This window comes from Schistosoma mansoni (assembly GCF_000237925.1).
Source record: "Schistosoma mansoni, WGS project CABG00000000 data, chromosome W unplaced supercontig 0231, strain Puerto Rico, whole genome shotgun sequence".
Classification (NCBI taxonomy): domain Eukaryota; kingdom Metazoa; phylum Platyhelminthes; class Trematoda; order Strigeidida; family Schistosomatidae; genus Schistosoma; species Schistosoma mansoni.
Window position 1 is genome coordinate 74,731 of NW_017386023.1, and position 14,958 is coordinate 89,688.

Below are 14,958 nucleotides of genomic sequence, written 5' to 3' on the forward strand. Positions count from 1 at the left end.
GATCAACACCGGATTCATAGTAGTTAATTTAGTGGTGGTGGTAGTATATAAATTATAGGATGTATATAAGGATATAGTATGGGAAGGAAGAAAGTTATGAATCAATTTTGATCTCATAGTTTAAGGGAAGACAGAGAGTGTATACACCTAAACCATTGTGATTGGTTCCGAGCCATGTCACACAGTCTCCAATCAAGTAGTCTACGTCTACCAACACGGCTCAGACTAGAAGTTAGTGACTTCAAGCACTGATGCTACGTTTTGGTCAGGACGCTCCTGACTCTCTTGCAATCATCCCCAACACTAGTCAGCATTTATTCAAGTGAGCAAAAAATACGAATACATAAATGAAGATGACATCGGAAAAATGAACATGTGAACATCAGTTAATACCGTTTATTCCCATTACTGAAACGTGGCCCTTTTAAAATATCAATAAGACTCTTAAAGGTGAGAAAAGTACAAAGGCCCTACCATACAAAACTAGCGAAGTTGTAGTTAACGATAACTGAGAAGAACAACCAATAATGATAATTACCTTAACCAAATGTTGATTAACCCAATTGGTGAAGGCTTTCTTTTGTATGGCATCACGTTCATCTAATAAAAAATTTCGAAAACAAAAGGTAAGAACCATATATTTCTAAAAAAAACATACACATTTGTTTGTATATAAAACATTAAATGTAGACAACAGTGAAAAAACAGGTATATACAAAAATAATTACATATATACGTTATTGAGGTGGATTTTATTGTTTTCTGAATAGAATTTTCGATTATTAAAATAAAAGGAAATGTAACAAAGTAAACTATGGTTGAGTGACGGCTATTTATGAGACCAGAATATAAAAGTAACCCACCAAATGATTTGAAATCAAAGACAAGATCATTAGCCAGAAGAACAGACATCCAATGAAATAAAATGCAAGTCCACATGTGAAATAGTAACACGAAACAAACATGGTAAAAAGTTCATAGGGGACTGGAGGAAATCAGTTAGTAGGTCTCTCACTCTCTAGTCAATTTGGACCTAATTGTTAGCTATAATTCTCAGAAATCACTATTTATTTATTTGTTTGAACACAAATATTGGTACAAGGAAGCACCAGATATATGTGCGCCACACAAAAAGTTATCATTTCATTTTAATAGTGTGAGGGCTATGATATTGTCCAGGTGCCCAGACCGAAACAGGTGGTTTTCTTAGAGAGCCACACCCTGAGACTTCGACCTAAAGGTCAGAACCACATGGCAGTGGAGCATTGTGAAGAGATGCAGTCCCACGGTAGCCAGCGACCAACAATTGGTTCATATGCCATTTGTTTCCTCAGGATCCTGGAGCCCATGTACACCACTGGTTTGGAATCAGAGTTTCCCAACTCCCCTAGGTGGACTTTCCGTGTCCACCGGCCCGGTTAAAGCGCAGGACATTCGCTTTTTGTCCTCTCAATTTCGTAAACAACACTCCCACCGCGAGAAGGCAGTGAGTATGTCTAACTCACCACGTCTTACGTCAAGTCCAATAACACCAGCTTTTTACAAAGACTACAATATGAGAAATAAAGCTACTGATAGTGGCTTGGTAGTATCTCAATGATCGAACCATAAAGTTAAGCTTTTACCAACAAAATAACGATATATCGTAATAAGTAGCAATAATCTTGATTTAGACCTTCAAAACGATACTTCATTAAACTAAAATAATTTTGAGAAATATGCTGCAAAAATTACGTACATATGAATACTTGTGCAAGTAAATCAATCCATAAATAGAGTGAGAGTGGAACTTGTGATTCACGTTTGTAAACCAATGAACCGTAACTGTACATACAAAACGTAGCCTAACAAGTAACCATATAGTTATATTTAGAATAACCCTCAATCGTCCATCTGTCCCAATGTGCTGATGTGAACTGTTGCCGATTGCAAAGACATATTTGTGTCAAGTCCTATACTGTTTGTAACATTGATTTTCCTAATTACTTGACCTCACTGAATCAAGTCAATCATCACAACTCACCCTGAGTAGTTAAGATCTCAGTACTTAATCTTCATACTCTAACTGAGTAGTAGCCGAAAATAGGGGAATTATGCTGCATAAAAATGTTTTAGTCTGTATACATAGCAAATGACTGTACCTCGTATGAAAGAAGTGTTCACCGGCAGGTGACCAGATTCCTCAAAACAGGTCAAATACTATTCATTACAGATAACTTCCGTGTGAGGTTAGGAAGGCAAGGCTGAACAGAAAAACATGTTCATGGATAGAAGCATATTTATGACGTAGTTGGATGAAAATTTTAGGAAACACTCCTCATGTACTTCGTCCCATACAAACACGGACTACATTTTGCCAAGAGGTTTCACTTGACGAAGATTGTTTGTACACTTTTTAACGACCTAATATATTAACTACGATACCTCCACGTCACTGAAGTTTAAGGCTCTCTGGATATCAGTATATATGACTGTTGTCAAGAGAAATCATATTTATAGTTCCGAAATCAAAAAACAGTAAGGAACTTTGAAAAGCAACAACTGTATGTAAACATGAATTTAAAAGTATATATATGTATATATATATATATATTAAAACATGATATCGCCAAATTGTTTCCCAGGACACTCACTCTAGAAATATAATGGTCTTAATGAGTGAATCCGATAGTATAAAACGATAGTATAAAATGAACAGATTGAGATGAGAAACTAGAGATGTAGCAGGATAAAACCAGAAACAACAATTTGCGTGAGCGATTCAGTCATAAATACTTATCTTTTCCCTGTTGTGAATGCATAAGTTGTAGAATTCTCTTCGTGGTAGCTTTGCTATTTACTGATTTTAAAAGATCGAGGACTTAATTACACTGTGAGAAATTTGGATGAATTTTAATATGATTAATTTTTATTTACTCTTACAGTTGGCAAACAAACAGCTATATTATATGATGGAAATTGATGGTTATCTACCATGATACTCTTTATGATGTCAGAGATTAGGTTTTCCGAAACCAGAAGTCCTACAGAAGACAAGAGATGTGTTCAAAGGTCGGAGATGGTTTAATTATTCAGAGCTAACGAATCGTAGCTTCTGATATTGGAAAATTGCCTTAGTTAATACTCCGAAAGAGATGAAATTGTACACAGAATGATGATGAAATAAATGACGATAACAAAAAATAAAAAACAATAGGATTGAATAGCTGAAGCTACCTGCGATTTTTATTACCGCGCGATCTGCCGGGTCCAATCTTAGTACACTAAGAGAAAGGTGAACTTTATCGAAGTCAACTCTGTTTCGGGAATTGTCGTTTAGTAAACTGAGAGTTGGCAGTGATACTGGTGTCGAGTTTATTTTTCCATTTAAATGAATAAGCGGTTGGGATAAGCAGCGCAGATTATCAATCTTGTCTGACATTACTACAAATGCCTATGAGCCTGTGCGGACATGAAGTAACGCACCTCGTGTATCTGGCGCAATTGTGGACAGACCTTTTTGAAACATCATAACAATCAGAAAGCTCGAATGATTCAAATGATTGTGACTGGAATGTAATAGGCGTGTATTTAGATAGCCTCCGCATGTAGTAAAAATAGATAGACGTTTCCTTGAAATACATATCACTGAAGTCATTAGCAAACAGAAGTGTCGGTAAATTAATAACAATAGTCAAACTTCAAACTGTGCTTTTTAGGACTAACAGACTACTTCTTTGGGATCTGCTCCTGAGTGGCAGGAAAGGTAAGGTTCTTAGTGTGTTCCCTTTGAAAAACCCTTCTGATAATGATAAGTAACTCATATACGTTTTTATATTTGCATTAGTATCCCATCTACCCTTTCTGTTTTGCGTTTTGGCGTGTTTTTAGGGCTATTGGTTCTCTACCACACGATCCTCGAAGCCAAACATAGGATAAGTGAGAAAATTCGTATTATACATTTAATATGGAGCAGTCAGAAATGACGATGGATCGGTACGGTATGGCTCCGCCTTCATGTAGCCCATGCCCTTACAAACTAAATATACTATTTCATCCCCAGCCAAATTGAGTTTTTCCTAAATGCTAAATATCATATTGTTAATTATCACGATTAGATGGGTCGGTATAGACAATGATGTAACTTCCACATAAGATCTTATAGATTATGTAGTTACGTCATGAAAATCTACGATTCTGAGATTAGGTTGTAGTGGCTAGTGCTACGTCAAGCCCTACAAAAACGTTATTTTAAGTCAAACGACTTCACGGCAGTTGCACAAATAACAAGAATTTTTAACCAAATTAAAGAAAAACATAGGTTAAAAGCCATCAATGAAGAGCTATTAGCACTAAGTACTAGCTCAAAAGTGCGAAACTTAATTCTTCTTTTCAATAAACGCGTTAAATCAACTCAAAATGTTGATATACCATGCATCCTGCATAATAATAGTTTTATATACGACTCTAAAACTATAGCAGACCTTTTTAGTGGTATTTTTGCAGATGGCAAAGAATCCATAAACTGCTCTGTTTCAAGAGTTATATGCGTGACTAGTAACTCAATAAAATCTATCCCCTTCACATGTCTGAAAATTAGTAAGGCTTGAAATACCCTTAAGGTTTCGAAAGGTCACGGAGCAGACGGGATTTCATCATTTCTCTACAAATATGGTGGTCCAGATATTCCACTTCTTCTCCTTAAGCTGTTTACTCTCTCTATGGAATCAGGCTCTTATCCTGACCGTTGGAAAACCGCGTACATCATACCACGTTACAAATCCGGAGATAAGACTAACATGAACAACTATCGGCCAATAAATATTACTCCAGTTATCTCTGGGATTACGGAAATAATTATTAATGACGAGCTATTCGACTATTTATTGACTGAAAAATTTATCAATGATACACAACATGGATTTCTTAAAAATCGATCTTGTATGACCTGTCACTTTGATTACTTTAATTTAATCTATTCTCTACTTAGCCAAGGATATCTAGTATTAGTGCTATACCTGGACATTTCTAAGGCCTTCGACATGGTCAACCACCAACTTCCCATAGGTAAACTCGCACCTTATGGGGTCCCAAACCCTTTGCTTGGTTGGTTTGATTTCTTCCTCAGCAACCGACATCAAATAGTTAAAATCAACTCTTCGTTGTCGAATGCGGCCCCTGTTAGAAGTGGGGTAATACAGGGTAGTCTCTTAGGCCCTTTACTCTTTTTAGTTTTTATCAATGATATTTGTGAGTGTTTTTGTGTGGGTAAGTCCCTTTTGTATGCAGACGATCTTAAGGTGTTGTATTCATTTTCTCCACATGAGCTGAGCAATATTCAGAATTTTATCAGCACGAAGCTTAAGAATGTAGCACAGTGGTGCTCAAAATGGCTGTTGGAGAATAATACAACCAAATGTGGATGGGTATGCTTCGGTGATACATCATTCAACTTAGATCTTACCATAAATGGTGAAGTGTTATCTAGGTTACATACATTAGTAAACTTAGGTACTCCTACGTCTTGTCGTTTACAGAACCGATATTGAAACAGACTTCCAAGTCTCAACGTCGTATAGGTTACATAACTCTGAACCTTTTAAACAATGAATCACGTATTTCAATGTACAAAGTTTGTATTCAACCACTCCTTGAATACTACGCTTTTATTCTAAGTAGTGCGCGCATAAATAATAAATTAAGGCTGGAATCAGTACGGAGACGATTAACACTTCTCGGAACTGATCGTACCTTGACTTATAATTCTAGGTGTAATAAATTTGGGCTCCACCCAGAGAGGAAGAGGAGACTCAAATTAAATCTTATTTTCTTCTTTAAAATACTTAACAAACAATCCTTTACATCCAACCAAGCGATTCAATATGCAGAAACTTTACATTACGAAGTTCGTAACTGCTTGTCAGTGGCGAAACAAACATATTCTAGATCTTCTCTCTATATGAATTACTTTACCTGTAAATTTTCTAGACTCTGGAATAATCTACCTACGATAAAATCTCTCCGATTGTTTGTTCGCTGCATTGATACATACTGCTCCTTTGAAAATGCATTAAATGTTCTAGCGTCTGTAAGTGTATCTTACTTCACAAGTGAGATTATAGAAACCTTAAATGTTTAACCACTTACCTGCTGTAACTTTACATTAACAATGCCCCTAGAAACTTTAAGTTATTCGAATAATAGCTAACAAGAGCAGTTGTAAACGTGACCGACATATTATAGCAATCATTGCTTTGTTGTTGTGCTCTCTGTTTTAATTTTATTTTCTCTAGTTGTAGATAATTATCAATAATTCGTCCTGGCATTGGAAATAACCTTAAAGAACAACGTTGATAAATCATCAGACTATCCTTTTAAGAAAAATTAAAAGCTTCCAGCTGATGTATTGGATTTCCGTGATACATGTCATAAATAAACTACTTAACGATTATTGAACTAGCAAACTTAAAACAATCTCATATCACATGTTTGTTCTCTACATCTAATGCTGCCATTTATATCAATCTGATCATGCCTGTAAACTGGTATGAATTCTGTAATTAGTATTATTTTTAGAATATATGTAAATATATATATCATTATTATTTCTAGAAGCTCAGGGTCATCTGAAATGCTACAAATACCCTAGATTTTCTGTACATGAACGAACCTTGGAATAAAGAGTTTTCTCCTTATTTCGCGCCTTTTCTCTCATGTTCAAGTTGTCGTGTAGATATAGACTGGGGGTTATTAGAAGAGCTTAGGAAACAGAATCAAGCGCTTAATTGGAAGATTTATCACTTAAACCTCCCAATTTATGCGGACCTGGGACTACCAATTACCCCGGAAGAGATCTGTTGCTGATAAGAACTCAGATGTGGCTGAACACCCTGCAAATGGTTCTGTGAGTCTTGTGTTGGTTGCTTACATTAAGCAGTAACCAAATTTTCTCCGGAAACAGTACTTAGCAAAGTACCGACAGAGATGGTGCTTGCTTTTTATCATTTAGATCACTGAACACCCAAATGTTATCAATCTACTATGTTATTGTGTCCTAGTGACTTCAAAATATGTGAGGTAGTAGGGGTAAATATTTTTGGATATCAACCTCAAAGTCTTAATAGGGCTGACTACGACGCGACTAACCTCTAGTTAAAGCTAAGTATGTCACAGTGCTCACCAAAAAAGCACATACGCGGTGGCAAAACGTATCTACAATTGCTCTCAAACCATAATGATCTAGTAGTCATACTAAGCTATGACCTAATCGCCAAGGTTTATTATTGGTCGGTAACAGCTAAATGGGCTGAGGCATAATATGCTGACAACCTTGAGCGACTGACCAATCAATCAGGAATCGCTGTTTAACTATGAAATAATTTACCACGCAAAGTGACGAAATAACAGTGGAATAACCCCTTTGATCGTAATAATCAACCCTCACGAGCCAAAGTACATCTCTTAGTACAGAAAAAGGTTTGACTATCGTTGTGAGGTAGGGTTATCACACTTTAGAGTCTTTGCAACCACCTAACATCAGTTATAATGCAAATAGGTTAGGTTTAGGCAGTTAAACTGTAGTTCAAATTACTTCTAAAAATTAGAGTTTAAATCACTAACCGACATCAGCTATGAAGCTATGGTTTACAACCCTTCTGGCTACAAATTTGAGTGGGTTGAGGTTGAGGTTTAAAGCGAATATTAAGGAGAGAGCAGTTGCCCTAACTTCACTAAACACACCCGACTACATGTTGAATCACGTCAGGTACTTAATAAACAATCTACCTTAGGAGCGGGTATGTTTTGTAACTTCTCTAATGCTCTATCCAAGCTTCACTTGTATATGGACGCCCATTTATGAGCGGATAACCCTGAGGGCAGTAAGTAATGGCTTAAGCCAGATAGATGAAGACCATTGGTTCAATGACATTCATTATTATTGTCACTAGTATTCGCAAACAACTTAATGGTATATAAGTGTTGTGAAGAAACTATTTAGGTTTCTTCAGAAATGCAGTCATATGACTTATGAAAACAGAACAGTAAAGTATACCTTCAAACGTACACGCATTCGAACACACGGAAGACGTACAGCACAGACTGTCAAACAGTTATGGCCACAAAATAATTACGATGCAATTCACTTGGACAGAAGCTGACTGTTGTCCCTGCTAATCCATATGAAATAAATGAGATCACAACTATTGAGCCATTTAGTTGTTCGGCCGGTTAGTTTTTTAACGTTATCCAAATGGCAGTGAATTTAAGCAGATATTATGGATAGTCACTACATTCTCAGTGCTTCTTCTGGTCAGGTTTGGGAGGCTCAGAACATGAGGCGACTAGTTTATCGGAACTTGTCATTGAAGCTATCATAACACTCTTAACTTACCTCAATAAATCGAAAACAAGACATTTTAAGAGGCGGACTAGCAACTGAATAATGGTAGCACTAATAGTTTTGAAGGCGAATGTCCCAATTTTATTTTCAATCCTAAGCAACTTTTGATCAATATAATGAAACGCTTCATGTTTTAATGAATAAGAAAACTCTTACTCAGTGGTCTGATAAACGAACGTGCGTGACAGTCGGAACTATATGTATAAGACCCCTCTGTTTCAGACAGGTACTCTGTCACATCAACAATTTAACGAGGAAACCGGAATGTTTTAAAAGACCATAGACTTTTGACGTTTAAATGACACCTTTTATTGATTTTTAGTACCTTTCCCATACTCAGGCTTCAGAACTTGTTTGTTTATTATTTGAACCTAAAAACCAATTCTTGTGTTCGTCTCGTGGTTTCGAGACTCCAGAAGACACTAGCACTAAACGTTTGTTATAAATTTCTTCTCGATAATTGTTCAAAAGGATATCCCAACAAATTTGCACTCCAGAAGCAAATAAATCCGAAACCATATTACATTTCTAACCAGGCGAGAAATTTATGCATTTGATTTTAAATGTATTATTTCACAGTTGTTATCCCTGGATTTTTGTCCCTGCTTTGCATGTTCACTTTTGTCCAACACTTACGTGACCATACCTTTTCATGTTTCTCAGTGTTCTCTGACTAAACCTTTATTTATTGACTTTAGTTAAAATTTTAGTTTAGGATTTAATTCGGCCGCTGTTTGATCCTAGAACCTTGATAATAAGGTCATGTCTGAGTAAACTCAATACTGCAACGCAAGGGGACTAAATATGTTTGAATTTTGACTGCGGTTTGAAAGCGTTTCCCGGTTGATTTTATTTTTGAAACACGAGAAACGGACTCTGTTTTCGTGAGAATAATAGTTTCTATTCTTGAGCACACAGTGAGCGGTTTTTCCTGTCTAGGACATTATTTTGTACCGGACCAAATTTTAAGTTTATGGTGGTTGGACAGTATAAATGACCTACTACATACATAGTTCCCGTTTTTCCTCACACAGCGGGTATACTTGATTATGTGTGGCAACCATTGTTCATCACGCATAGTAAGCGCTGACTGAGTCATCCTTGGAAAAGTGCCAGGTTTATTACTATTTTCCACGCTGCCTTATATTCATCACACTTTTAGTCTTTTTTCCAGAAATCTCTTGAACACCTCACCTGAATAAGCTATTTTGTATCAAGTATCCCATGAGTAATAAAAAGATAACTCGCCATATTTAGAAGAAAATACTACTGTCGATTAATTTAAGGTAAGCGGCCATATAACAAATATTCTCATGTTGTTATGCATATTTGTATCGCTACACTTGAAATAATTCTTCACTGTCAGGTACCTTGCCGTCTCAGTAAAGTCTAAGCCAATCACACTTGAATGTTTCTCGGTTGATAGTAGAAGGCATCTTTTATCGCTGTCCTTACCTATTTCCTAACCCTACTTAGGTTATACTGTATCTGTAAACCCATGTCCCTAATTGTTAATCATGCCTGTAGGAATGGCTTGCACCTGCTATATGGTGTGATTAATCACACCATTATTCACATTTTATCGTACCCGAATACCTCCCTCCTGTTTCTGTGTCATATGACTTATCAAATTAACTAACTTATTACAGTAAACGGTATAACGTTTGTAACATTTTAATCTTGCCTGTAGACTGGCTTGCCTCCTGTACCATATTTTTATATGAAAATAAATAACCGTTTACCACGTACTAGTACACTTAGAGAAGTCTAGATCAACTAATGTAGTATATTTCCCTTTTGGGCTTTTCACTTATTGGTTCTTGTTGATTCTAATTATTCTGTAGCACCTTTGTTACTTTCTTCTACTCAGCACCTTGATACAGACTGTGACCCATTCAATCTACTAAAAAGTGTTCCAGTTTCTCCCAGTGATACTATTTAGCATAAAATGTGGTGTTCTGTGGTGTCATAATGTGATGAATTCAAGTCCATCCCTACCAAGTTAATGTTTAGTGTAATTTATGGATTATACAGTTGGTTTGAGTTTGAAGTAAGGGTTATTATAGATAATTTTGGTATGATAACAAGGGTGACCTAACTATACAGATCAACATCATTGAGGGAACAATGTATTAAGAGTAAAAAGAGAACATGACTGTCAAAGGATGTTTCTATGCCTTAAGAAAAGATAAGCACATGTGAAAATATCACATTGTCTATAGTATTCTAAACAATAAAATGATCATTAGTAATGAGTGCTATTCGAGTGGAGCTACCACATGATTAGGGTCATAAGAAACCATGGAGTAAAAGGTTTCAATAATAATTCTTGTGGTAGCAAAAACCAAGGATCAAACTAATAATAAACTTGGTAGATCATCATACGGTCTGATGTATGTGTAGAATTATGGTCTAGTTCAGTTCTAATATTACTGTAATAATAGATCTAATCTGAAAGTTGTAGATATGTTATGATGTGACTGCCTAACCTATAAGATCTTACGTGGAAGTCACATCATTGTCTATACTGACTCCTTGTGACAATTAACGATATGATACTTAATGCTTAGGAAAAACACATTTTCACTGGGAATGGAACAGTATGTTTAACGTGTAAAAGTATGGGTTACGCAAGACTGATCACGCCTGCAAGGCTGAGCCAAGCCACACCGATTGAGTTCAATTAATTTTTCTTTCGTTCTCCCTCGTCGGCCCTCTCTCTCACTTAAATGTTAAATATCTATTCCCCTAGTTACCTCATGTTCAAGTTTGAGGATTGTGTGATTAGGACCAGTAGCACTACATATGTACGTAATAATGACTTCTTTGTATTTTATCCCGCGCACACTACGAACTCCAACTGCCACTGCTGAGCAAGGATAAAAAGCTAGGTCCAGGATTTTTGCTTCTTCGTAGGGTGTTTCTATGAGGCAAATAACTGCAATAGGGAGCAGATTCAGAGATCTGACGTGCAGTTTTGGCAGATGTATGTCTAAAATTCACTTTATGTGATAGTTACGTTGGTGTTCCGTGCTCTTTTCGCTCAATCTTCTAGGTTTTCAAGTCTATTATTTTCTCATTTATTAGGTTAGCCAAACATCAAAGCAATAAAAGGACACTGTAACTCGAGCTTGCATGTGAGTATTTTCAGACTTTTAACACCGTTATTACGTTTGACTACTGAATAACTCTCAAATATGATTTATCATTAGAAGAGACACTAGTGCGTACTAGTCGATGACTCAATGGAATCTGATGTAACTTTGAGGTAAGTTTTTGTTGTACTATGTATTCTTTTCCCGTTGACGTCTTTCGGGAATGGTGCTCATATGCTCATGTGCTTTGAAAACGAAAATACAGATATACAGCTCTCTGCTCAATTAATATTCATTTGTAAGGCATTCAGGAAAGGCACAATTTATGAATTTCGCCAACCATGAGGTTTGAATTCTGTTGTTACGCCATTTCTCCCGAATGGTACCCACATTCATTTGAAGTTCTTCAGTTCTCAAAGATAATTTAATGTGGTGTTCCACAAGGAATACCTAACCATCAACGATCAGTGCTCTTGCTTCTCGTGTCTTCCATTACAAGGTTGGATGGCGGAATGCATATGAATCGTTTCAGTTTGTCGCAGAATGTATGGCATTGTTAGCTGCCAGGCAGTTAATTTTAAGCACATGTTGTTAGTTGTTCTCTCAACCAAGTAAGTGAGTGCATAATAAACTGTAGTTTCGTTTACAAAATACGTCGGTAAATCTATCAGTACGAGTAATATCACCAACCGATAACTCCTTTGAAGTACCAACTGAGCTAAAAAGTGTAATTTCTAAATACTGTGCAATGAAGGTCTACAACAGGTCAACACGGAAAGCTATAATAGAGGCGTCCCAGTAATTAGACCGCAAACAATGCTACTAATCGACGAGATTTGTATTTATAATGGAGTTGCCTATATGTATGATACCACACGTGTTTAGAACCTCTAGCATTTTCAGCTGTTGAGAGTTATCGGCCTGAATGGGTGTTGATATTATGGCGGTGTTGCTTGAAATCAACATGCTTGCCATCAGAAGCCTTTGATTTAACGAACATGGAGAGAGGGTGTATTGTCAATCACAACCTAATTGTTTCCACGGAAACGGTTGAAATAATGGTCATAAACACTTGCCTCAAACTTAACTATGAGTTGCTTGATCACGTGAGTGGAATAACCTCCAGAAAACAAGTTTCACAGAAACAATAACCTAAGCGAAAGAGCATTAGGACGGCGTCCATCTACATCTCATCCTATAAGTGGAAGTCGTTAACAAGTCATATCGAAATCATTTACAATGCCTAATAGAATTTAAAACGCTGTCACTAATATACGAACATCCTGCGCGATCATACTGCTGCAATCATAATGAGGTTGAAAACACATATTTGTCACAAACATTGTTTTAATTATACTTGCTGACTGTTCATTGGGGACTGAAATCGTCACAAATTGAAATACAATATAAGATGAAATCATTATAACTGGTTGTTTTTAAAATACAGGTAACACCATCCAGCGGTATTATATGCAACTTAAGAAAATATGGTGTTAAACGAAAGAAGTAAACCAGATGAGACGAGGATGTTATAAGACGGACTTAGGAGGTTGATAAGTGAGTAATCTATAAAACAAATTATCAGAGTCAGCACATGCAGAACAAACATCTCCAAATCGTATGGTATTTCTAAATTATACTTTTTAAGTGTTACTACGTGTCCCAGTAGAGAATTCCAGTAATTCAGTGCTGGGTTCGAGAAGCGGAACTTCAGACTTAAGCTAGTTGATCTCAGTTTTAAGGCTTTCACAGAATGTTCTCTCACATAATCAGCCCTAGATGAAGGGAAAAGATAAATTACAATTGTACCGACATGATCTTTCACTATAGGGTAGGCTATTATTAGATCATCTTGTCAAATATGAGAGTCCCCTCGTAAAATCTTATTGCGCCACGGCTAAAGATACTTTCCTTCCATATAGTTTGTAATGGTCATCCGAATAATATATTACACTAGTTTGACGACTACGCAGGTTAGGCCAAGGAGTTGCTAGCTACCAAGTCTCCAACCCCAGTTTTTTAAATCGAACTGATAATTGCTTCTTTCCGGCCTCTTGGCATTCTACACTGCCTCAAAGACTTGCCGAACAGTTTTTCCAAAGGTCCAGCCTTCATAATCCTAGAATAAACATCGTCAAGACCGCTGCACTCATCGAGTTTGAGATTCTGGAGTAATCATGAAACAGCTGTATAAAATTCAAACTACGTTTGCGCGAAGAATAAATGTCCGTGGAATAAATGTATTAACGCGCGACCCAATCGAAATCAGAACAAGGTGATTGGGGTAACAACGGTTCTAAAATTCATCATATATACAAATGTACAGTTTTACCTAAACAAATATTACCGCTCAGTTATTCAACCAACAATTGTTCCCACAATAATCAATCTAAATTACAACAAATAGCAAATTGATAAGAAATATGAGAAAAGTACCGAAAGATCCTAAAAGTAAGTGTTATTCTATCCTTCCTGGATAGATCAAGTAAAAAATCCACCTAATGAGTTTCTTCATAACACAAAGTGTTTCAAATTATGGGAAAGTGCTACAATTTACAACCAAAATGCACGATCCCAGTCAAGTCAAACAGCAAAATCAAAGAGGGAACAATTAATATGGCTGCTGTTAGGATATAAATCGATTAAAACTATATAGATACAGTTCAAGAAGAGACATAGAAACCCGGTGAAAGCAACGGTAAAATTGAGAAAACTATTATGACATGAAACATTACAACCTCAAACGACATCAAAAAGATTAACAATATGTACAAATGAAGAAACCATTAAGAAAAAATTGCAAATGTATACGTGGAGGGATTTTCACACGGGAAGCCTTCAAAATGGATCTTACCAGCTGCTTTCCTAATAGCCAAATTATCGATCGATATGCCGTTACTATGACGACTAATAGTTGGTCTTTCATCGTCGTCGGTAGACCAAACACTCTATTATTATTATTATTATTATTATTATTATTATTATTATTATTATTCACAAACACCTTATGGGTACATAAGTGCTGTGAAGAAACCATTTCGGGTTTCTTCAAAAATGCAATAATACACAATTTTCAATAATTTTAACAGTACATATGCCATGTTTGAGAAAGGAAGGAAAAGGAAAATAAAATATTAATAATAGAATAGTAATAATAAATGAGGTTCTGTGTAATTAGCAAGAATTTTGAATTGATTTTGAAGGAGGAAAGGAAGAAACTAAGGAAATAGAAATAAAGGAAGCGCGGAAGACGTAAATATCTTAACGCAGAACAAGAATAAACAACTATGTATGTATAGCAAAAACGAGTAATAAAAATAAAATAAAACAGAATAAATTAATAAGTAAATAACTTATTATTGCGGTAAGATATGACGTTAGAATAAGTGTTTGTGCGAGCACAGTCATAGTTTTGGGTGATGCTCTGAAAGTTTCAATTAAGTGCAAAAGATAATCAATGTGTATGAGGCGTATATACATAGT

General features: G+C 36.1%; 1 protein-coding gene across 1 annotated transcript in view; it reads right to left on the minus strand.

The window, feature by feature from the left end:
- Smp_168650 (calponin homolog, putative) overlaps positions 1-3,421 on the minus strand; it is a gene marked incomplete at both ends in the record, with an annotated part of 75,532 nt that extends 72,111 nt beyond the window's left edge. Inside the window, 2 exons of the mRNA XM_018790948.1 lie at positions 539-600; positions 3,217-3,421. Of these exons, the coding sequence (XP_018645826.1) occupies positions 539-600; positions 3,217-3,421 (267 nt within the window). The remainder of the gene's footprint in view (positions 1-538; positions 601-3,216) is intronic.
- Positions 3,422-14,958: the final 11,537 nt, after the last annotated feature.